General features: G+C 46.0%; 2 protein-coding genes across 2 annotated transcripts in view; one reads left to right on the forward strand and one right to left on the reverse strand.

Annotated features, from left to right (window-relative positions):
* Window positions 1-867: 867 nt before the first annotated feature.
* On the reverse strand, window positions 868-10,696 carry COPS7B (COP9 signalosome subunit 7B). Its single transcript, XM_032697348.1, has 7 exons — window positions 10,597-10,696; window positions 8,536-8,711; window positions 7,258-7,333; window positions 5,640-5,728; window positions 4,855-5,057; window positions 3,597-3,702; window positions 868-2,241 (listed from the first exon to the last, which is right to left on the reverse strand). Exons 2-7 carry the CDS (start codon window positions 8,695-8,697, stop codon window positions 2,083-2,085), a joined length of 795 nt encoding a protein of 264 aa, XP_032553239.1. The 5' UTR covers window positions 8,698-8,711; window positions 10,597-10,696; the 3' UTR covers window positions 868-2,082.
* A 4,836-nt stretch (window positions 10,697-15,532) lies between these two features.
* The window catches only part of PDE6D (phosphodiesterase 6D), a 33,986-nt gene continuing 24,523 nt past the window's right edge, over window positions 15,533-24,995 (forward strand). The window contains exon 1 of the mRNA XM_032697349.1: window positions 15,533-15,677. Within this exon, the coding sequence (XP_032553240.1) occupies window positions 15,628-15,677 (50 nt within the window). The 5' untranslated portion in view covers window positions 15,533-15,627. The remainder of the gene's footprint in view (window positions 15,678-24,995) is intronic.

Genomic DNA, 24,995 nt, shown 5'->3' on the forward strand with positions numbered 1-24,995 from the left:
TGCACCTCTCAGAAGCTGTCAGCTAAACACTGGGAGAAGCTGGAATAGGAATTAGTACTCCCACTGCTTGGGGAACAGCTCCCCTGAGGTACAGGGGAAGGCTTTGTGCTCTGGACTTACTCACTTAACACCTTCCCTGGGAATATTTTGGCTTGCATTTCTGGGGGGACAGAGAGCTGGTAAAGAATCAGAAGCTTGATCAGAATCAGAAGCCTCTGCGACTTGACCCAGAGAAAGCTGGAGAGAGGTTATTTAGATCTACCTCTCCAGATTAAAAGCTGGTGTGCCTGCTCTGCAGAAGAAAAGGAGAAGGATTTACTTTCAAAAGTGAACAAGTCTCGTGACTGAGGACTGCAAAATGCAGATGGCAAAGAGTCCTGGTAGCAATAAGAGGAAGGCACGTGCACTGCACAGGCAAGCGCAGGTGACAGCTGGCTGCAGGACTGGAGGATCGTCACAGTCCTCTGCTTCAACAGCTCCCCTGCCCGCTCACGGGAAGCTCTTCCCTTTACAGAAGTGAAATGCAGGGTCCAAACTACAAAGCACACTCTGCTAGACCCAAAGGGAGGAATCGACTGGCCTAAGACAGAGCACAGCTACAAACCTTCCACAACCAGCCAAAGCTGTTTAGGCTCAGGACACTGGGCTCAGCTACCAGCTTTGCCACAGATCCTTCTGCACAAAGGTGGACAAAGGTGAACCACTGACAAAACGTGAAGAGCGCTTCCCTGCCTCCCACGTGAATAAGGGAGCTCAGTCACACCTTTGGATAACATAAACCAAGAATCAAGTAAATTCTGAAGTGAACAAGTGCCACTGGACTACAAGCCTAAAGCAGCCTCAAAGTCAAGACTCCAGACTCTGACATTAAATCACCATTTTTAATTTTTTTTCTAAAATGTGCTTTTTCATGAATTGCTGTTCCAATTCTTCCCCCTTAAAAAAAAAAAACAAACAACCCCACACCTTGACAAACTAGGTGCAAATCACCTGAAGTTAGTCTGTAACAAATAAAAAAACCCCACAAAACAAAGGCTGAAATGCTTTAGAATCACAACAATGTACAAAAAACAAGGGAAGAAAATACAACCTGAAAGTGTTCAAAATTCAGAAAAACTAGTCAAGTCCATTGCTTCAGCAAGGGGATGCTGCTGCGACCCCTGCCAGTGGGTCCTGGGCCACCAGCCTGCCTTGGTGCCAAACAGGCTCCTCTCCCGTGCAGACCACTGTCGCCAGCATCCAAGGAAGAGCGAATGCATTACCCTCCGAAGGTATCAATGGGGGAAACAACTCACAGGCAGCTCTGGGAGGTCACATCACATTCAGGAGGAACAGTTTCTAGCATGCCCCTGACCACCTGCACGAAGGAAGTCGAGAAAGAGCAGCCTGCTTCCTCCTTATTGTATTGATGCCTCAAGAGATGCAGAACAGTGCTTTAAATCTGGGAGAGATAAACGGGCTTAGTAATGGCAGTAAACAGACAGTTAAGTAAACAGCCCAGCACTGGATCTCACCTTCACAGAGCGAGGTAGTGTGAATTTCACCCCAGTTTAAAACAGACAGGGGTAGCAGAAAAGCTGAAGACTACCATGTAAAGCAGTTCCTGGCCTAGAAACCTTCCTGCGCTCCCTTTGGGAATGAAAAGATCTGTGTTGATGGCTTCCTCACTCCCAGCCCGGCTTTGGTAGCCACACTTCAACCCTGGGATTCAGACACTTGCTATAGAAGCTCTCCCAAGATCTGATTTAGTACAGCAGCTTCCTCAAGGTTAAGCAGCAATAAAACTAGCTGGGAGGGAGCAAAACTGTCCACAGATATTTTGGTTTTTTCCTGCCCCTTTTGGTTAGTCCCTTTCTTTAAAAGTCCCTCTTCGGAAGACCAGAACAGGGACACCCTGAAACTTCATAGGGGCAGCACAGTGTAACTTAGCCAGGTGCTGCTAACTGGGAGCTGTATTCAACAGAGCTTTTATCTGCCAGCCTGGAAGGGACTGGCCCAGAACCCACTGAAAAAAGGAGTTGCAGGCCCTTTTTGCTCCTCCTGTTGTCATTCCTAACTGAATGACAATTTAGATGGTATGTTCTAGTGGCGGCTGGAGACCAGCCCTTTGACTTTGGACATCTTCTTTGTGGGCTGCCTTTGTTCTGTGTGTGGAGGGCACTCTCGCTCTACCAGCTGCTGTTCCATCTCCTGTGCCGACGACGAGGCTGTAGCTTTTAATGTTTTCTTTATGTTTGTGACCTGGCCAAGAAGAGACAGTGAATCAGCACCTGCTTCTTCCTCCCCTCACAGCAGAAACTCTGTTCATAAACATATTGAAAATCCCCTGGAGTACAGAGTGGAGATTACAAAAGAGCCTCTCCCAGCAGTAACATGCTCTGCATTTGACTTTATTAAAGGTAATGTTTCATCCTCAATTACAGCCAGAGCTGTTAATATTTCCAGTCTGGGTCAGATACGGAATAACAAGGGGATTCCTTTTTTTTTTCCTAAGAGACAATGGCACAACATTGTACCACCTTTCTTTCTGGCTGGAGGGACCTACTATTGCCTTGGTGCAGAAGGCAGCCATTGTACCTTTCTGTTGGCCAGAAGCAGAAGGTGAAAGAAGACCGTGAAAGAAAAATTTACTGTTAGGACAGCACTTGAAAAGGGAAAATGCCATTTGACCTGGCTTGCTGGCTGAGCCACAGGTATTTGTTAGAAGCGGGAACAGAAACTGGTTTCATGGGAGGCAGCAGTAATGTTTCTGCTACTCTGTCTGAAAAGGAGAGATATGTCACCAGGCACCATCCTCTGTCCCCTGGAACTCTGTAGGGCTCACTACAAATACAATAAGCAAACTTTTAAAAAAAAAAAACCCAAGGTTTGGGAGTCAGGTGCACCAACACCAGGCCAAAGGCATCTGGCAAACCAAACGTGCTTTGGATGCCGATCGAGCCGCCAAGCACATGCAAACATAAACCTGCAGGGATGCAGCACTTTGCAAGAAATAATCCCTGATCCAGAGCCTGGGGAGGCCCGTTCCCACCTTCCCGGCGGCTTTAGCCGGGTTTGGCGGCACGGGCCGGGCCGGACCGCGGGCTCGTGCTGCCACCTACGGGCGGGAGCGCGCAGGGCCCGGCCGGGCCGCCCCGACCCCCGGGGGAGCTGCCGGGGGCACTTTTTGCAAAAGCGACGAGCCTCGACAGATTTTTGTTAATCACACTTTCAGGTGCAAAACAAAGAGAAATGGTTTATTTTTTCCTTCCTGCCTGCCCGGTAGGAAAGGAGCAGAATTGTATCAAAGCTTTGTGCCGAAAGCACAGTTTTCCACACAAATCGATATAGGACAACAGTTAGTGCAGTCACCTACCCTAAATTTATAAAAATGTATCAGGAAAGATGCAATCTACTCATAGTGGGTAAATGTGTTGTTTGTGGTCTTACTAGCACTCAGAAACAGCCGTGTTTTCTTCCTACCCCACACCTGATTTGCATGATTGCCAGCCTGCTTCAGAGCCATGACCATCAACCAGGTGTTACCAGATCATTTTCTTCAGCAAACAAACACTTATCAAACAGCATAGAGCAGCCTGAAATTAATCCGTACCCACCTCCATCTCTACCTGCTGCTGAGTTCTGTGATGGTTCTCTTTGTACTGGTTGGCTCTAAGTACTTGCTGCTCAATTCCTAAAAGAACCGCCTCACAACCATCGCACCTGCAAGATACAAACGACGTCAGTGTCTACGACTTCTCTCTGGAGCAGCTCAGTCAGGCACTGAAAAGTCATACTCATCCAAAAGTTTAAGAGATTATTAAATTTATACCTCCTGCTTAGAGTTGCAAAAAGCTGGCAAGAAAAGCTTTGCTGCATGCTCAACGCATTTCACAGCATTCTCCAGAGAGTCTGTGTTACTCTTACCATCAAAGAGTAACGGTAGGTTCAATGTACTTTCAACCCTTCTTTCCAGTCAGAATTATGGCTTAAACAGGGATGCAACATATTATTTAGAAGTAAGAAAAATTTTAAAATTAAAGAAAAAAGTAATACTGAAACAAGTGTTCAAATGACAAGAACTCGGGACTGGAAAAGACAAAAAGAGAACTGGCAGTGGGTTCACTGTTACCTTCCAAACAGGGCTGTAAGGTCCTGGAAGCTGCCAGAGCCCTCCTGCCATGATGGGACTAAGAGAGTTGGAGTAGAGAAGCAAAAAACCTGCCTCAACCTCAGGACAGTGTATTTACCCAGCAGTTTAATTACTTTTCATGTGCTCATTATCACAGCAACTAGAAAGCACTTTCCAGTCAGCTCAAGACCTGCCACAGGCTCCACAGTCTATAGGGGAATTTCTCTGGGTGGGAAAGGAGTCCTATAAAAAGATGAGAAGCAGCTCCTGGCAAAGATACAAAATGATAATACCACAGTCCCACTATGGTTGCAGGCAGCAGTGATTCTCTAGAATTTGCCCACACAGTTGTCATCACAGTGAAAAAGGCTGAAAAGTTCTGTTTTCGTTATCAAGTGTAACAGCAGGAAGGGGAGTAGCTCCCACCACAGGACCCTGAGTCCAGTTTGGCACCTCTCTCTGCAAAGGCCTCTACTCCTCGCTGGGGTCTTGCCATGTAAAAGCAACAGTGTGAGCAGAAGCTCACAATGTGGTAGTTTGGCTTGATATATTACACAAATTGAATCCCAGATGGGATCTTGGAAAACTTGCCCAACAGACTCCTCCTCCACGTACTGATTTATAGCACAAGACTCCTGATTAATGGAACATGGTGAAATTGAGCCAGCACTTGAAAATGAGGATAAGCTAAAAACAGGACAAGCTACGTACAAGGAACAAGAAAGGTAGAGAGACTGCCTCACCATTCCTGGAGTGTTTTGACAATGTTACTGATGTCCTTCTTCTGAATGTCTCTACCAATACAAAAATCCACCTCTAACACCTGGTTTCGTTGATCCAACTTCCCCTGGATAATATCTGTATAAACCGCTTCAATAATCAGATCTTCCAGCTCCCTCAGATTCCTCATATCCAGGTCCTTCAGCAACACGGAATAGGGAATGCACTAAAAACAGCAAGACCAAGAATAAGTTAACAGTCCTAGAGCCAAAAATGAACAGCTAAGTCTCAGAAGGTCAAGACTCAAACATTTATTGTATCCTACGCTTTAACCTGCACGTGCAGCAGTGACTGATTGTGGCAGAACAAACACCTGCCAGGCCATGAACTATTCTGTCACAACTTCAGTAACTCCTGAAGCTTTGGTATTAGCACATCACAGAAGAAAAAAGGTAATGGGATTGTAGAAGAAATTAAGTGTTGCTTAGCCTTCTCTAGAACAAAAAGTCAGTGTTTTTAAGTATGATTCTCTGTTTCCAGCAGTGAATGAACCATACAAAGTTTCCCAGGCCTTCCTGACCAATTTGCATGTCAGTTCAGACATGCTTATACCTCATCCATGGAATTACACTAGGTTAATGTCCCATATGCACCAGGAGAGAACACTGTACACTGCAGGTACTGTCCTAGTACAGTGGTTTTTCTGTGAGTACTTATGCAGTCTGAAACAACTTCAGTGCTACGGAATGGAAGATATTTTCTAAAACTAAACCAAGAGACAAGTGCTGTCACACTGCAGGCATGTTACCTTCATTCGGGACGCCAGGCTTACGATTGTCAAGTGCTTCAGCTTGTTCTTCTGAGTCACTGTTAATTCAGGCAGGTTGTCTTTGTTTGCTGTTAACGTCAAAAAGACAAGATTCAGGACTCTACTTCAGAAATTATATAATCCAGGTACGTTATGCTACACTAAACCCTGGAAGGCTGAACTCCTCCAGCAACTGTGGGTGCTGGTGAGCAGAGAGTGCTGCTGCTGCAGACTGATTGGCACACCCAGGGAGAGAGGGGAAAAGTTAAAAACAACTTGACAATTCCATCCTTCTATGCTTCTTTAGTAATTCTAGTTCTGGAATTAGAAGGTAATTCACAAGTGGTGCCCTGCCAAAACAGTTGGTCAATGTTTTGTTTCTAACAAGTAATTTTTATTTCATTAACAAGCTGGCAGAATAAAATCTTCCTCCCTGGCTCATCTGTTTGCAAATACAGCCGGTTTTATTTCTCTAAAGAACTGCAGAATTTAAAGTTGAAAGTGTAAAGTACCAGGCTGAGGAAGAGAGGAAAAATTATTAATCTAGATGGCCACACTGTCACTGTATTATATCCATGTGCCTCATGAATATTTAAAAACAGAAAGGAAACTGGCAGCTCTCCAAAGCAAAAAAACTCTTTAAAATATCTTCTTTAATGGAAATGAATGTTTCAGGGCCACTCAAGTTCTCCCATCCATCCCACCTCATACAATGCTCTACATTTTGACTACTTTTACCCATTTCTCTTTCTTCACTAGAAAAGGAAGAACGATCTGTGCTGTCACATGCTGGGACAAAAGAGCCATGAAGAGAAAACACATCCTCTAATCAGTCACAGAATTCATGAGGCTCGTGTTGCTCCACAGCCACTGGAATTTCCAGTCCTTGCACTTACAGATGCCACTTCTCCTTACAGGAACTAGATAGCTCATCCACCACAGTGATAGCCAGCACTATGACAGAATTCTTTGTCACACTCTGTAATGGTCTGGATGAGGCTGCTACTCACAAATGAAGCATTAAATTGTAGCAGAATGGAAGCATAAGCACCAGAGATAAAAGCACATTTTGACAGATACAAAGATGATTCACACATAGTCCTTCTGAAGCTGTATAAAAGTCATTATTTCAACTTCTATTTTAGCTAAGAAATTCTTTATTTTGTTTTGGCAGTGCTGTCACGGAATAAAAGGTTGTCTCATAAACCATATAGGTTTTTATAAATAATGCAGAACAATTTTGTCGAAGTTTTCTGCAGTTTCCATAACCGGTGTCATCTAAATTTCCAAACACATGTCTGAAATTGCTCTCTGCAGAGGTAAGTGGTCTGTGAACACCGACAAATTCTGCTACAGACCAATTCCATCCAGCACTGCAGTCCCATAAAAAAACCAGTAACACACCACGGTCTCTAGCCCTTCCTTTAATTTTAGCAATTAAAAAGCACATATGACCCAGAGAACCCCTACGGAGAACTCTCCTCCCAAGCAAATTCTGTTCTTGGACACTTTCCCCGAGCCACACTCCACCAGGCATCACAGAAAGCAAGGAACTGCCTCTGACAATCCCAGAGGGCAGCCCAGCCCCGCCCTCTGCAATCAGGCAGCAGTCTCTTACCTACATAGTCTCGGTATGTTCCATATGCAAACAGGTTCAGCAGCTGGAAATAAGCAGCATTGGACCCTTCAGCAAGCTGGGTGGGGAGAAAAGAAATTTCACATTAAACAGTAACAGTCAACACAACCCTGATAATAAACTTCTCCAGAGAATGGTTTAAGCCTGCATAGGACAAGAAGCAGCCAGAAAAGCAATTACATCTCGGTCTTAAAGAGTTGGACTCTTTCTAAGGGCTCACAAGCAGCAGCAAACTTCAGCAGTTTTAGAGTCAAGGTGATCCAGCCATTTCTATGCACCAGAACATAACTACAGTTTGGGCTGTCAACTGCTCTGTACAGCACCTCAGGAAGTAAAAGAAAGAGGCAAATCTTAATTTCAGCTGACAGCCTACAGGGCCAGCTCTTCTCCTCATGTGATAAGCAAGCAGGCAGTGGTGATGGCTGGTTAAGCATCCTGGCTATGACTGTGAAAGCTAAGGCAGCTCACCTGCAGAGCCACCACAGCTTCAAAGCAAAGCGCATTTGAACACTCAAATGTAACAGCACTCCTTGCCTGCAAACACTTCAATGGAGTAACAGCAGCACCAAGCAGCGATTTTTATTGACTGGGGTTTTTTAATAAAATTTGCTGCACACAAATCCAGGGGAAAAAAAAAAAAGTCCTTGTGATTTGATGCTGAATAACCATAGAGGCACTTCTGGGCATATTTAGAAGCCTGTCTGGAGAGCCAAACTTGCTGCACACTGCGTTATTCCAGCTGCAGAGATACTCAGCTTAGATTCCCTCACTGGAGTAGAGGCAGGGGCTGGCAAGGCATTCTCAGCAAAAGCTCTGGAACTTACTTTCCATCTTGGTTTGAAATGGTTTGGATTTGGTTACCACCCAGGCCCGATACACTAGACATCTGTTCACAAAGACTTTTGGAGAGCATTGAAGTTCTGCTTTCCAGGACAGCAAAGAAGTAGAAAGGGATTTTTTTTGTTGCTGGCTGGCTAAGTGCCTTCCTAACTCTGTTACTGTGCTGTTGCCAGATTTTTGTTGTGCTAGCAATTGCATTAAGGTAGCAAAGCTTTATATAGGTATTTTTTAACACCTAACATATACAAGGCAAAAGAAAGGTCAGTCTCTCACACACAAACATCTCAGAACCAACATAAGTCGCATCAGGCCCTTCCTGGCACAGAAATTTCATGCACAGGCTCTGTGTGGAAATTTCTGGGGATCCCTCATAATGGGGAAGTGCAGAAAAGGGCATTAGGACGGAAACTCATCTCTTACCTCCTGCACGTTTGTTAACTTCAACAGCTCTCCAAAGACATAAACCCCAGGAGCTTCCAGCACCTGATTTATAAGAGCAGTCAGAGCTGAGCCACTTGTACCTTTGGCCAGTAAAATAAACTGCTCTAGAAGATTGCAGGACGGTTTCTGTTCCCCTGCCATTCTCGGTTTTCAATCTGTCAATAAAAGAACATAATATTAATACATCCTTCCTCCTTTGCTGAGTCCTGGCAGTGGACCAGGAGCTGCTGAGCTTGTTTCAGTGTCAGCAGAGCCAGGCTCTTCTCCAGCACCCAGGGGCAGGCCACAAACCCAGCAGGTTCAACTGCTGATTTATCTGGGGAGTAAAAATGATTCACACAGTATCTGAGGAAAATTTCTGTCTGCTCAGTCCCCTAAAAGGATCTGCTCTTGCCAGTAGAAAAGGAGTTTAGATTTCATGCTGTTTTCAGATTTTCCTTATTCTGGTGCTGCCAAATAATGCCAACTGTGGAGATGCTTATTGATACATCTATTAGAGGTCAGCTGAAGCTTCCTCGTTCCTCATTACACACCCCAAAAACAGCCACTAATATAATTCCCTGTGAAGGACTGATCCACACTGTATGCCCACACACTACACCTTTTCCTTTTACACTGGCTACAGATAAAGTGTGTGCACATAATTCCTACTGCTTTCTGAGCCCCAAAGGCAAAGAGAACTGGCCTGTAAAGCAGCTCAACAGCCTGTACTGCACAGTTCAAGTGTTTTGGGTTAACTGGAAAGCTCAAGTGATAAAAATACCCTGTCCACAAAGGCTCTATTTAAGTCCCTGTAAAGAGAGGTCTTTGTCTTCCTCCGCTGCCTGACATTTCTGGTGTGCATGTTGTCTCCCAGCACCAACATGTTGTTTTTGAAACCTAAACCACTATTTATTAACAAGTTCCACAAAATGAGTTGTTTGTTTACAAACAACTGAGACAAAACTTCCCAAGCATGTTATTCAGACACCAAACAAAGAACTTGGCAGATGAGGGGGGGAGTTGTGCTATGTTTGTATGGGATAAGTATCAAGTAGAGGGTGTAACCCTTACTCTGGTGAAGAAAATCAAACAATCAGCAGAGAACCAAACACCAGAGATTGTTCTGTGTGACCACCGGGCCCACATCCTCCCCGTGGGGGGAGCACAGTCACACAGGGGTTTCACTGTTTCACCAAGCCTACCCAAATTAAGGCTTGTGAAGCCATCACAACTTCCTGTATTAGTCAACTTCTAAAAATACATTTTACCCTGCTATTTTACACCTCAGTGGTCTCAACCTGAGCAGACAGCCTTTCGCACTCTGCACAAAGAAATGTCTCAGCTCTTGGTGTAAATCCTCTTTCCATCAGAGGCACAAGTGCAACACAAGAACAGCACCTCACCGCTGACTGAGAAATCCCTGCAACACAGTAACACTCAGTGTGGGTTCCTCATACACCAGTGCTGCCCTCCCTGCTCATGGAGAAGAAACAGACACAGAGGACAATTTCCTCAGGAGAGCACATGGACTGGGAGAGCTGGGAATGGGATTCAGATACCTCGGTTCCATTGTTTCTCCCTCACAGATAACCAAACCACACGCCGGAGCGTGAGGTTACAAAGGACTGGCTGGCTGCATCCATGCCCTGATAGGGAAGAAATGCCAACCCTTTGCCCCTACCCGAGCACACGTTCAGACAACAGCAGTGCTATTGCAACCTGTCCGCACACCCGGGAATACCTCGCTGCTTCCACAAGCGCCTTATCCTGGTGAGAAGTGACTGAAATACAAAACAGTTCAACGGAGCTTGGCCAAAGGCTACGACAACCCGCGCACGGGGACAAACCGGGCTTCTCTCCCGGTCAGGCCTCTCTGAGGGGGTTTCAGGCCGGGAAGCGGCCCACAGACCCCGCACAGGGAGGCGGGGGTTTCCCGGCCCTGCCGTCCCTCCCCAGACCCCCGGCAGAGCCCCCAGGCCCCACCGAGCGGGCCGAGCCCTTCCGCAGGGGGTGATATACCGGAGGGTCCCTCACGGCCGCCCCGGTCCCCGGCGTTACCTGTCGGCTCCCGGCCTCCCGCCCCGCCGCTCCCGGCGCCGAGCCCGCCGCGCCTCAGGCCGCCATGATGGCGGCGCCGGTGTCCGCGCGCGGCCCCTTCCCCCCCGGAACGCGCGGGCCGCGCCGAACGTTCCGCCCCGGCCCGGGAGGCCGCAAGGAGCGGGAAGCGCGTCCCGGCATCCCTCGGATATCTGGGTGGGCACGGCGGGATGGGTGTGCTGGCGACCGTAGAACCACGGTCCGGCGGCCCTTGGAGCAAACTTCACCGAGCGGCTGTTTCAGCACAAGCAAAGGAAATTCCCGCCTCTCTTTTTGGGGGTACGAGGTGCGGCGGCGGCGTTGCGGGTGTTTGCAGCCCCAAAATAGCCTGTGCGAAGGGTCACCGTGGTCAGGCCACTTTGTCATTGGAAGTGGGGCCATTATTAGATGGAATGGTTGCACGGGGCACTGGAACAGGCTCCCCAGGGAAGTGGTCACAACCCCAAGCCTGGCAGAGCTCAAGGAGACAATGCTCTCAGGCACATGGTGGGGTTCTTGGGGCTGTGCAAGGAGAGGATTTGGATTTGATAATCCTTAGGGGTCCCTTCTAATTCTAGTTATTCTATGAATCTGTAATTCTATGTGGAGGTTAATGGGCATGCGATGGGATTCTTGGAGTTGTCCTGTGCAGGGCCGGGAGTTGAGCTTGAGGATGTGAGTCCCTTCCCACTCAGGATATTCTGTGATTCTACCAGCCAAGCCTCTCAGGCCAGTCCTCCTGGGAAATGCCAAGAAATGGGGTGAAAGATGACATGGTGCTAGAAGTGATTTTAAACTCCGTAGAAAAATGGTCCATACAAATGACAAGCCAAAGGGCAGAGCTCTGGCTGTGATGTGAGGGAGCAGGGAGGGAGCTGGAAGGGTTCAGATCCTCTCCAGGACACAGATCAGGAGCCAAAAGACTCTTGAGAGGGTATAAGAGCAAGGGTAGAAACGAGGGAATTGGGGATTGTTCCGTCACAGAGGCCTGTAGGCTCATCCATGCCATGCTGTGAATAAAGTGTGCCTCTGCTAAAAATCCTTCAGCCAAGAGCAAAGTTCTTTTGGCTTTCAGTCAGCCAGTCCCTGAAGATCAAGTCATGGACCAGCACAGTAGGAGGGGGGAGCTTTCAAGAAATGAACATCAGAAATTATTAGGGAAACTGATGGGGCTTATCCTGTGCCTCAGAGCCACCCGCAGCAGGTCCCCAGGGTCCCGTTGTCCAGAGAAGGGATGCCAGACAGAGATGCAGGTGTTGGAATGCTGTTGTGACACTCTGGGCTTCAAAGCAAATTGGATGTAAAAAAAACAGGCCCTGCACAGCAAGGGAACTCAGCCAGGGCTATAACAAGCCATTCAGTAATTTACTTAAGCCACACTTAGCTCCCATCTGCATAGGGAGGGAGAATTACCTCTTTAATCTCATCCTAACCAGGCCCTTCCCCACGGTTTGTGTTGGCCAGACGTGCTGGAACAGTGGCCTTGACAAGCAGTGCATGGCCTCCTTTGTCTCAAGTCTTGTTAAAGCACAGATCCCAGGCTGAAATAGAAATGGAAATATATGATTGTGAGCTATTTTTCATGGATTGGTTTTGCAACCTCTTGCTAGAGCCTGTGGGTAAAAATCAGCTGTAAGCCCCATGTAGGTCAGCCAGGAGGGCCTGTCCTGCGCAGGGAGATGTTAATCCATTTTATCTTTTAATGTTGGCATTATCTCTTGACTCACCCCATCTCTTCCCCTTGTGATTCTGCAGTCCAGGTCTCTTATAGGCAGCAGATAATTCAACTAATTTCCCTGCACTGCCTGAGCAAAGAAACCATAAATCCAGAGTAACATCTCCAAGCAGTGGGGTCGTGAACCCCCAGATTTTGAGAACACCTGGCTCACCAAGGAGAGGGCTGACAGAGAAAGTACTTTTGTGTTTCTTTAAGTTTTCCTTATCTTTCATAAATGAGGTGGTTTAAATCAAAAACTCCTGTGAAAAGAGGTACATGAGGACCTTACCAATAACCCACATTATATTCAAAATTTGTGCACTAGACTAAATTAAGCCCCCAGGATTAGGACCTAGTTCCTAAAGTGTCTGTAATAATTTTACTTCCCAACAACTTGTAGCAAAATAAAATCAACTGTTGGCACCATGGCATTGTTGGAGCAGGAGCAAGTGCACCTGCACATGACTGAATGGCCAGTAGCCCTAGAGGAAATCTTGGCTGCATAAATGCTGACATCATCCCAGATGCAGTTTATTCCTCATCTGTGTGTGCTTCCCCCATGCTTCATCCATTCATCCTCACTCCTTCCAGCCTCGTAACCCCTGCAGCTGCCAGCACACACCTCCAGAGCATGGAGTGATAGATCAGACACTCAGCTGCTCACTGGACTCTCATCTCACACCTTGGCAAGGCAAAGAGTGATGTCTGGGTGGTTGCATGTGTGTGGTTGTACAACCTCTTCCATCAAGTGTGGGGTGAGATGAAGCCCCAGTTAATTACACTATCCCCCAGTTATGCTGCTCTGCAGAAACACCAGCTTGTGTACCTGCACCTTGAGAAAGCAGCTGCTGGGGAAGCAGAAAGCAGGCTGGAGGTGCCTTCTCACCTGCAAGGGCAGCTCAGAAACTGCTACACCTGCCAGAGACGTGAAAGCAAAGGGGAAGTTTTCAGTTCAAAGTGGCACCAAGGGATAGTGAGACTTGCAGCAACTTTCTTGCAAATATGGTTAAGATTGCAAAGATTGTTAAGACAAGTGCTGTTTGTGTTAATGCAGCCCAAGGATTTTGCAAGGAGATCCCAGGGTTTCTGTCACTCTGAGTTGTGCTGTCACATGTTCTACTGCTGCTCCTGCCTGCAGTAGTCACAAGAGCTTCACACTTCAGCCATGAGCTCTTTAGTGATTTTCAGAAGTTCAAAAATGAGAGGCCTGTGCTTCCCTACATAGCAAGGCAAATTTGGGAATTCTGAGACTTGGCCAGAAAACACAAAGGTTCCAACTCAAAATTCCAGGAACATTCCTACCCCTGTGGTACAGAAGCCCTTCAACACTGCAAGAGTTCCTCACCTCAAGATCCATTTAGCCTCAGCTTCTTCATCTCTGAGGAGCCTGAACAGAGACAGGATTGAGTTCCTTATGTCTTGTGTAAACCAGCATGTCCTACTTCCACCTGGCAGGCTCTTCCTCCCCACACAACCGTTTGTTTCTGCCTTCTTCAAGTCTGCTTTTTTCTCGCTTGTCTTTTATCTTCATCAGTCTTTTCTCCCCGGTGGCCTTTAGTCCCTTCTCCTTAGACAGCATGCAATTCCACAGCTTAGGTAAAACCCAGGAAAGACTCTTTAATACAAGATAGATATATATTAGCATAGGGCACCCCTGGCGCTCAGCCCAGACTCAAAATGATCCCTTCATACACTTTCAACCGGTGGTGTGGAACTGAGCATGAATCACATGCATCATGGAAATAAATGCTGCCTATTTTTATTAAGGTCTCTTATTGGTGATACTGGCAGTGGCCTTGTCCTTATACATTAAACACAGCCTTTATTAATGTTCACATTCTCCACTTTTGTACGGTGGCTGATTTGGAGGCAAGTCAAGCCATGAGTGAGTGTATTGATGTCACCCTGAATGTTCACTGGTCCTGTTTTGAACCTGGATTACAACTGCTGCCTTCATCATGACTTAATGCTTTGTATCAGTTGCACTCAGATTGTTAACAGAAGGGTTAATTTGTTCACATTAAAGAATAGCCTGTCTCCTGGGATGTGCTAAAAAAACTGAGACTTTTCCCCACAAATGACTCTGCAACAAAGCCATAAAGGCCATAAAGATGATTAGGGGGCTGGAGCACCTCTCCTATGAGGAAAGGCTGAGAGAATTTGGATTGTTCAGCCTGGAGAAGGCTCCAGGGTGACCTTATTGAGGCCTTTCAGTACCTGAAGGGGTCCTATAAGAAAGCTGGAGAGGGACTTTTTGCAAAGACATGTAGAGACAGGACAAGAGGAATGGCTCCAAATTGACAGAGAGCAAGTTTAAAGAAGAAATCCTTTACTATGAGGGCAGTAAGGCAGTGGCACAGGTTGGCCAGAGAAGCTGTGGATGCCCCATCCCTGGGAGTGTTCAAGGCCAGGCTGGATGAGGCAGGTTCTAGTGGAAGGTACCCCTGCCCACGGCAGAGGTGGAATCGGATGATATTTTAGCCCCTTCCAACCCCAACCATTCTGTGATTCAAATTTCTGCAGCACAAAGAAGGCTGCCTTTGTTCCAGGGGAAGCATACTATTTATTTTAAACCTTCTCTATAACGCTGGTCCCGTTGGCTCCAGCCTCGGGACGCGAAGAATCACAGAACTGTTGGGGTTGGGAGGACCTTCTGGAGATCACTCAGTCAAGGCACGGTACCCTTGAGCTCGTCACAGGGGAACTCGTCCAGGTGGGGTTTGAATGTCTCCACCAGAAGAAGCCGCTCTGGGTCTGAGCGCCGGGGTCCCCGGCACCACCCGGACTCAAGGCTGGAGCTCCGCCGAGCAGCCCCAGGGTCCCGCCACCCCCGAGCACAAGCGCCAGCACAGCTCCAGCGGCTCGGAGACGTTCAGCCGCCGCCGGGCGGGCAGTGACCAGGCCCGCGGTGGCTTCTCTCCCCACCGAGGTCTCCAGGGCATCGACCGACCCCGGCTCCCTGGCACGACACGACCCGTCCGCCGGCGGCTCAACCGCGGCGCCCTCGAGCCCGGCTGAGGCATCCCGGCCACCGCTGCGCACCCACCCTGAATGCGGGAGGGCGCTGCCTGATTGGCCGGCCGCGCTGTCACTCCAGTGCCAGAAGGCGGGGCGAAGAGCGGATGGCGGCGGGTGATTGGCCATGGCGGCGGCGGGCGGCCGCTGGGGTTGGCTGCGCCGGGCAGTGGCGGGTGCGCGGGAGGGAGGGGCGGGGGGTCCTGAGGCGCCGCTGTCACCACCGCGCTCCCGCCAGGCCCGGCCCAGCCCCGTCCGCCCGCCCGCGGCGCGGCAGGACCATGTCGGCCACGGACGAGCGGGCCAAGGAGATCCTCCGCGGCTTCAAGCTGTATCCTCCGCGCGGGGGGCGCGAGGCGGGGCGGGGGGTGCCGGGAATCGCCGCCCCGCTGTGGCGAGGGCCCCGGGGCGGGAGGCGGGTTGCCATGGAAACGCAGTGGTTCTCAATGGCGTCCGCCCGGCGGCGGAGGGGGTGGAGGGTCCCGCAAGACTGGGACCGGCCCCGGGCCGGCTGGGGAGCGGGGGCGGGGAAGGAGCCCCCGGAGGCCGGGCCGGGGTCCCGTCCCTGCCCCGGGGGGCGGAGAGGTGGGGAGTCCCCGCGGCAAAGTCCGCACCGCCGTAGCGGCGGCGGCCACCGCCCCCCCGGCCCTCACCCCGGGCTGACAGGGCTGGGCCGGGGGCGGCGGCCCCGGGCAGCGGGAGCCCCCCGCCCGCAGCCAGGACAGCTTTACAGAGGGCAGGTGGAGTAGCTCTGCGCCAGGAGGATCTGATCCCTTCCCTCTTAAGCACCTCTGTCTGGAAAGGAAATACCTGGTCGTCAGGTCCAGGAGCAACTAAACACCTTATTCGTTGTCATACCGTGAGGTACTGGCACATGTGTTGGTCGTGCAGTGTCTTTTATTGCTAACGCTGACGTATTCTAGGTGTTAATGCCTTTCTGTGCAGCTCGTTTCAAAACTTTTCATATTGTGGCTTTCAAAAAGCATTCTCATTTTATGTCTGTGTTATCTGAATAAGAATTTAATGCTGATGAAGTGAGAGAGATCTGAGCTTGGAAGAGGAGTGAGAGCCTGTGTGCACCCTTCCAACCCAGGATTTCAGTGAAGTGGAGAAAGGCTCAACCTAAAGGCCCATGTTCAAACTAAGGGTGGAAGATTAATTTATATGTGGTATATTTTACTGTAGTAAATTCTTCTAACCTTAGAAGGCAAAGGCAAGCTTGCTAGCTTGACCTTTAGGCACAAGAAAATTGTTGTGAATTGGTTGGTTTGTATTTTCTTTTTTACAGTGAAAAGGACAGAAGTGGAGGGAACATCCTCTTGATCTAAACCTATTATTTCTAAACAGGGTGGTGGTTTTTTTTGTTCAGCGAGATGTTCATAATCTCTATGCCAGCTGTAGCAGGATCTGATTTTCTAGGTTGGATTTAGGCAGATAGCTGTTATCAAACTATAAGCAGATGCTTTTCTTAACTTTTTATAGAATCACTGCAGTCTCCCCCAGCTGTTACTGCTGCATCTGGTTCCTTTGCTTCTGCGCTGGCACTATTGGCAGCTCTTTGTATTTATGAAGATGCAGTATTTTAGCTGTCAAAACATAAATTAAAAACCTTTTGTGCTGGCAGTTAGGAGAAGAATAAGCTTCTGACAAGACCAGACTAAGCTGTCGGTGGAAGTGAGGAGTGCCTGGAAAGTTAAGCCTAGGGAACAAACTTTGCATGCTTTTTGCATGTGTTTGTACATAGTCTTTGGTGGACAGCAGAATTTACATCAAGGCCTTTGTCCAATTTTGGATTAAATAACCCTTTTCGTTGTTTGTTGGCTTAAGCAGAAAATGTATTTTGGTCTTTGAGAGGAAGGATTTTAGACAACAAACTTCTATGATATCAAGCAGCCGTAGTGTGGACAAGAAGCTTTATTAGAAGTACTCTGTAGTCTCTGTTGAATTGTCTCAAGTTTAATCTTCCTTTGCTTGTCCTTGCAAAAAAAATTGATTTTACTTCTGACAGGACAGTTTTAGGCACAACCTTGACATGTTTCTCCAAAACCATGCTAGAGTACTTTGATAGTTGCCACAGGGCCATGTAGTACAAAGTTTTATGAACAGGAAAGTTTGGAGAAGCATTTCATAACTGGAACTTTTAGCAAGTTGAAACAGTTGAAAACATCTATGTATGCCTTTGGTAATCCAGAAGAGTGGCTAAACAGACATTCCTCATTTATGAGGAAGCCTTGAGACACCACACCATCCCCACAGGAAACTGCTCATGCCCAGCTGTGGCTCCCTGTAAGGCAGACAGCAGCTCAGACTTCCCCTTCCTTGTCCGAGAGCAGGCCTGTGTTCCAGGGACCATGGCATTTTAGAGATGCTTTATCTTCCACCCACCCCACTGCTGTGTGCACTCATTTAATTAATAGAAAGGAAGACAGAAATGTGTTCTGAAATACTGTTAAGTTCATACTTTGAGTACTTGAAAACTTTTTCCTCCACTCCCAAGAGGGAGGGAGTTCAACTCTACCAACTTAAGCACAGCCTGCAATCTTGGCACTTCCAACTGAACTTGCTTTTAGCACAAGAAATGAGCACAGCACTGCCCCCAGGGGCTGTGTGCATTGGATTCCTTGTGTGGCAAGATCAGTTGCTAGGGCAGAAAGCATCATGAGGAAGCAGGCTCCCAAAATACTTGCTAACTTTAACACAGGAACAGGCACTCTAGCTGGAAGTCCAGCTCACATTGAGTAATCAGAGTTTCCTCAAACAATTCTGTTTACTTGTGGTTCCTGAGAAGAGGTTAATTACAAGCTTTCCAACTGATTGGGACATGCTGCTGTGGAAATTAAATCATAGCCCAAATCCACCCTCTAATTTCAGTGCAAAGATAGGCTTTCCTTCCTCTATGACACTAGTGCAAAAACATGTTGTGGCTAATGTCCCAAAATTCAAACCAGAAACATTTGCTCCCTCTTTTAATGGATTTTGCTATTCTAAAAATATTAAAACCAAAGGAAAAAATATTTGATGCTTGCCTGCAAATGAGGATATTGTACCTAATTACACTTGTCCTAAGAATTTTTATGGCACCAGATAAAACTGAACACTGACAGTCCAGTAAGTGTGGTGCAGAAAAATACTGATAGCAGACAGCAAACACTTGTCACTTCTTCAGAGACAGTATTTGTTAACAGAGCTTGTATGTTCATCAGCTCCCTGCTCTGAAGGCGCTCACCTGAACAACAGTTGTTACACCCAACAGAATATCTGCAGGTAGTTTAGTACTATGAAAATGCAGTCGTGGTTTGGCTATAAGCAACATCAGTTCACTTGGTAACTGAAGTTCCAGTCCTGTGAAGTATTAGCCAAGTCTTATTTCTGCAAGTATTTATGCACATCTGGTCCTATGATCTCAACTGCATGAAATTAGATTATGCCTCTTTTCTCTGGAAGATGGGACAGTTAGTCTGTCAAGCTACAGAACAGCATTTTACTTGACCCTCACTTACCCTTTCAACACATTCTTCAGATCTCAGGCTGCCATTTTATCTGTGGAGTTAGTGTGTACTATTAAATGTACATATTTAGCATCTTTTATCATAAGATAAACTTTCTTTATCATAAGAAAGTTACTCCAGTGATGTACTTCCCTAACAGGCAAAACTCAGGGTTGTTGGTTTTTGATGGTTTCCCCCCAACAACTCCCTTGGCAGTTTGTGGGTTGCCTGTGTACCTTTGTTCTGAGATGAACTAGCACAAAATTTTTTTTTTCTATGCACTTAAGTTCACTAGAATGAGGACACTTTAGACAGTTGTCCTGTTTAATTTGGTCTGCCAGCATTTGGAAAGCATCCACAGTGTAGATTAGAAATATCCAGTCATGGCTTGCAACAGCAGATTCACATCCAACTCTTGAGGGACCACAGTCCAGCTTCTTTATGCGCTTCTTTCTGTGGTGTTTCAGCCAGAACAGCAAAGAGGACAAAACCCAAAGGACTCAGTTGTTTCTCACAGCATGGTTATAGTGCCATGTCTTGCCTCTCAACATATGAGTAAGCACATCCGCTTTCTATTTTAAATCTTACAAGTCAAACAAGATATCACCTATTTTACTTGCTTCTGTACAGGGAAGTCTCATCAGAATTGGATCTCCATACAGTTGCTTGCCCTGTAAATATTTATTAGTTTTTAAGATAAGTTTTTCCATGAACTTCCATTTAAGGCCATGCAGTCTATCTTACTGTCCTTCAGAAGTCTCCTGGAACAAATTAATATGGTGAACATAAACATGAAGAGACAACATTAACTGTAGGTCAGAACAATTACAGGGTTATGAAACCAGTGCTTGTGGTCAATATAAACATACACTCGGGCACTCAGCATTTGTAGGCAAAACTTCACATGTCAAAGGCTGGCCCACTTTCTGCAGTCCTCAAAGTTCCCTGTGCAACATCCTCCTAGCTCGCAGTACCTTTTTCCAGTCTTCTCACCCTTGTTTTTCTGTCTAGGAAATCTTTCCAGCAGAGCATTACCCTCTTAAAAAGGTGGATAGAGCTGTAGTGAAAATACACCAGAAACCATTAAAAGCATTTATGAACTCTATAGTACTCTGCAGACAGAGATTTCCAACTTCTGCCTGGTCTTCTGTACACACAGGAACTGTCCATGAATTCCTAGAATAGTCACTGAAGTTTTGAACTAGTTTGATGCAGCATTCCGAAGTTGAGAAATTTAAGTGGAAGCCACAACAAACTGAGTTTCCAGTTTCCCTGTTAGACTGGTAGATCTTTAGCTGCTTATTCACTTGAAATGCTTATCTGTTGCAGTGTTTACAAAACTAACAAGGTAGCAGCTTTAATTGGCTCAAAGATTTCCCTTTGTTTTGAGATTTCTTCTTGCACTTCCTCAGATCTCACTCTGTTTAGACTTCTTGCGGTGGAATAGAAAGATGAACCCCCAAATTCACGGGTTACAAGGAGACACTGGCCAGCTAAAAGAAGGAACAAAACTGCTTGGAAGCTGGGCCATGTATTCTGTAGAGAGCCAAAGCAGAACTTGCTTCTAGCTTGTGATTATGCAGTTCTAAAACAGTCTGGAAAACATGAGTTTGTGCTTCCCCATCCATATTTCTGGTTTTTAGAACCATCTTACTTTCTACAAAACTTATAATACTTTACAAGCAAGAGTTGTCCACGTTCCCAGTTAGTCTGACTGCAGAACAAGTTCCCACCGTGGCAGCACTGAGAGGTCTTTGTTTCAGAGGCCAGAGTTGCACACAGAAGCTTTAGCCAGGTTGTAGATGGTAGTTAAGTGTCACTGTGGTCAAGGTCCCTTTCCCAGATCAGAATTATTTCCAGCATTGACAGAAGTTCTGCAGTATGCAATGATTTATAGTTCTGGCATGCTAAACACACACTCCTAATGTGTCTTATGACTGAGTCATGAGGTACACCTGCAGACAAAACAGGAGCAGTTTCATAAGATTTGTTTTTACCTGGCTGGTTCCTCAGTGAACACCAAAAAAGCTTCATGTCTTCCCCTTGTTAACTTTCACTTGAAAAACTATAAATATTTAACTACACTTAAACTGTGATTTGCATTAACCTGATATCTGACTGAGCTACAGTCAGTTGTCTACATGTCAGATATATCACAATACTCGTGTTGTGTTGGAAGTGGGGCTTTTGTGCCTTTGCCATTCGAAGGGGCATCCAGAGCTCCACTGCCACGGGACACAAAGGGGCTGCCAAGTGCTACACAGAATACATCTGATGTCACCTTGAAAGTGTAAGTTGACATTGGTGTTCAGGTTTTTTCTTTTCAATCATCAATATTGCTCTAGCAATTTGTAGTTAGAATTTTATTTCTAAGATTTATTCTTTCATCTCTCCAAAGCCTCCCCGTCCGGCATCTCACTGGAATTATGATTTCAGGATTTTTTATTGCTTGCTTGGTGCCAACCTAATGAAGTACTTAAAATAATGTGGTTGTCATTAGCAAAATTATTTTCCCTTATTTCCTTTATATCATATTAAGATATCAGTTACTCTTTGCACCCTTGAAAGTCATTGGTGCCTTATTCTTCAGCTGTTGTTACAGTATTTGAATTTCCACAGAGCAGAGGATAGTAATTCAATCCATCAAGTGAGAACTGATAGAGCTTCTTCCACGCTCCCCCACCCCCTGCATTTTCACAGCGAACATGTAGGAAAAAAGCCAAACCTACACAGATGTAGACAAGCAGGGGAGGTATCCAAAAAATCCTCAAATTAAACAGATACAGTTCAGAGTTGGGTTTTTTGTTTAGACATCTGATGTGTCTCCTGTGTCTCTGAAAAAAAAAAAAAAACCAGCCTGAGTATGGAAGCCGATTTGACTTATTCTTACACGTTTATCTCTGAATTTAAGTTGATCCAGAAAAAATATTGAGTCAAAATTTTACATGAAGTTTGTAAGATAGCAGGTTGCTGTACTCTGGCTTCTGCCTTTGACTCCCCCAAATTATGTAAGGTAACCCTCTTCTATTTCCGTATCTCTTTAAATTTGAGCTTGGAGCCTCCATTAAAGATAAACCAATGCTTGATTTACATCTAATAGTCAGAGTTTGTACAGACATAGGAGATGTGCTAGGTTTCCAGGTACAGGCAACAAGCAGAAAACATCATGATCTAAGGTCCACCTGGCAACATTTAATTTTGTCTTTTTTTTTCCCTCCATATTATTGCAGCAGAGTTTTTAAAATTTAGTTATTTAAGCCCATAAAGGATGACGTTTGCACGTCTGTTGCTCTCACGTCCTAAACGTCATATGTTTATTCCTACTGTGCAATAAACTACAGTGGCAAGCACTGAATACTAAAAACCATTCTCAGGTGTTGCCTTTTTACCCTGAGACTGCGTCAGGAGCACCACAGAAACAAGAGGTTTGTCATCTCCGTAGCATCACTCCCAGAGCAGTTTGAGGGAATATCCCCATACACTTGTTGGGCATTATCCTGAGGCTTCCAGAGCTGTTTGGCCTCATGTCCAGGTAGACACAGTGGGACTGTTTGGAGGCTCTGTCTAGAAGACACCTGACAGCAGCTGAGGTTCTCATAGGAACCAGAGCTCAACTGCATTTTGCTAAATCCTAATTGACAGCCAAGATTTTCAGTTGTGATTATTACCTTGAGATTCCATTGTCACATTTCTCCTGAACAGAGTTCTCACTGTGACAGAAATGTTCTGTGTAGAAGAGACTTTAGGGAAACAGTATCAGATTAGTTTAGCCATGAGTGAGCCTTTGAATTGATTATGATCATGACTGGGAGAATGGTAGAGTTAGGTAAAAAGAGAAAGGAAAATATTTTTTTATTTTCAGTCAGCCTTTGGGATAGCAGTGCACAAAAGCAGTGTTATTAAATTTATCCACTTCTGTATTGAAAGGAGTGCATAACTAACTAAGAGCAATGGTTTTCCATTAGGGAGACTGAGAGTGCAGGGCATAATAGTGGATAATTCTATAGAGGAGTATTTATATGGGTCAGTCTGTACACAACCCTCATGTAGTCTGTAGGGAGTCAGAAGCTCATTTGGTCCTTGGGACAGCTGATTACATCCATCTTTTCATATTGATAAAGAAAATGGGGAGGATCATACAATTCACTCACTGATGACTGTACATCCCACCTAAGCAGATTACCTGCATGCCTCTTTCCTCCTCTCTTCAGGTGACTTAAATTAAGCCTTTTCAAAAGGAAGGTTACACGTGCCTGGAACCAAGAAATAATCTGATGTTTTAAGTGTCAGAAATTGCTGATCAGGGACAGCCTGCTGAGGAAGCAGAGAGTTATGTCAAGTCACTTCGGTTTTGAAAGTCAAAGGAAATTCTATTTTGGGAGGCAGTGGAAAGACTGGCTATTTGCACTGCTTTAAATAAAAATTCTGTGTATGGGAAAATGCTTAAAGAAACCCTCTCTAAGGGGGATCCCATTTTCATTCATATATTGGCATGGACTGTTGCTAACTGTCATTAAAGGGAGTTCTGCAACACCCTCAACTGCTCTTCGAGGAAGAGTTTTGCAGAGAGAGAGGGGTCTAGAAGAACAACCATTGTACCCATTAATGTACCTCCATGTGGTGGAATAGACCAACCCCTCTGGAAATGGGACACCAGGAAATACTTGCCAGCTTTTAACAGGGGGGATCTTCTGAAGGTACTTTAGACATTTGACTTCCAGTTGAAGTTTGTAGGGTAGACTCTTCAGTGCTTTACAATACTTGCCTGTCAATCACTGTCCAACTTAAGACTTCACTGTTTCTCTAGTAAAGTTACTTCCTTTCCCAGAAGCTGAAATAAAGAGGTGAAAAGTCCTTCTCTTTGTTATTTTGCTTGAACCTTATTAGCCTTTAAGTGCCATTTAAAAAAATCTCAGTCCAGGAAGTGGTACGTTGCTTCTGAGCAAAGAGGACATCCAAAAAATATCTGCTGTTACATTCTACTTGATGCAGGCTCCTGTCATAGCAGCTGTGCAGGGCACAGGTTACCATCCCCAATTACCTCATTTTCAGATTTACTGGTCGAGCTGTTGTGACAAGTTACTGCCCGGTCACCAGGCAAAGTCACCAACAGGGTCTGGGGCCATGCAGCAAGTAACATTAGAGATCTATTCTCCTGCAGCTCTGGATGAACCAGACATAGGAAATCACTGGCTAAAAAGCCTGTGCAGCCTTGGAGAGCAAACACTTGTTACCTTTTAAATACTGCTTCCAGAAAGAGACAGAGAAGCCAGTAAGTTTCCCAGTCTAGTTTGGGCTGTTCATTTATGGCACCCTCATTAATCCACAAGGAATCATTACAGTTACACTGTTGCCATAAAAAGCGGTATTTAAACAGCTCTAGAAAGGAATTATTTTATGCACTTCCTCTTGTAATTTCTTCAAGGGGAACTGCATCCTAGTACTACAACACTGATCTTAAGCTTTATTTTCATAGAAGGGAAGAAAAACTGTTTCCCTGGTTCTCTGAGCATTTTCGATTCTGCCATTAGAATAAGTTCCTCTGAATTTTAAACAAAACAAAAATAACCCCACAAACCTATAGAGGTATTTTAAAGTTGCCTGAACCAAAGTACCACTTGGCAAAACAAAAGCAAAGATTGCCCCAAACCAGTTGTAAGCTTAACCTCTTCAAGGTCTGTTTCTCAGAGAGGAAGAGCAAAGCTCCCACTCACCACTGGCAATCCCCCCACGACCACTTTCTCCCCATCTGTACAAATCAGAGGTGAGGCATTAACCAGGCAGCTGTAGCACAGACCTCTACTCCTGTAAGGCTTCCAGCCATGCTGCCCTTGCTAAGGTTCTCTCTCATTTAGATACAGCCCTGCCCGTGGCCACCTGAAAATCTTTCACAGTTCACGAGGTCTCTTGCATTTGTTTCTGCTGATAAAACAGTTCTTGTTTTCCTGCTTAATAACGTTGTCTGCAACTAGTGTTGCCAGTTCTGAAATAGTAAATGCAGTGACTGAGGCAATGGAATGTTTGGAAAGGTGCAAATTCAAATTAGAAAATACTACATTTTAGTGTAGGTACACCTGTAAAGGGTGCAGATAATGCTGATTATGGCATTTCTGAGCTTTTTGTGTATAACCTCTCCACTTCAGCATTAGCCTTAACATAAA

Source organism: Chiroxiphia lanceolata, chromosome 10, assembly GCF_009829145.1.
Source record: "Chiroxiphia lanceolata isolate bChiLan1 chromosome 10, bChiLan1.pri, whole genome shotgun sequence".
NCBI classification, from domain to species: Eukaryota; Metazoa; Chordata; class Aves; order Passeriformes; family Pipridae; genus Chiroxiphia; species Chiroxiphia lanceolata.

What these genes read in the sequence shown, in the direction of transcription:
- COPS7B (XM_032697348.1), bottom strand. Translation starts at nt 8,697, where the DNA reads ATGGCAGGGGAACAGAAACCGTCCTGCAATCTTCTAGAGCAGTTTATT. An exon ending in AGTTAACAAACGTGCAGGAG is followed by an intron (nt 7,334 to 8,535) that starts GTAAGAGATGAG and finishes CTCCCCACCCAG; the next exon opens with CTTGCTGAAGGGTCCAATGC. An exon ending in GCCTGGCGTCCCGAATGAAG is followed by an intron (nt 5,058 to 5,639) that starts GTAACATGCCTG and finishes TGCTGTTTTTAG; the next exon opens with TGCATTCCCTATTCCGTGTT.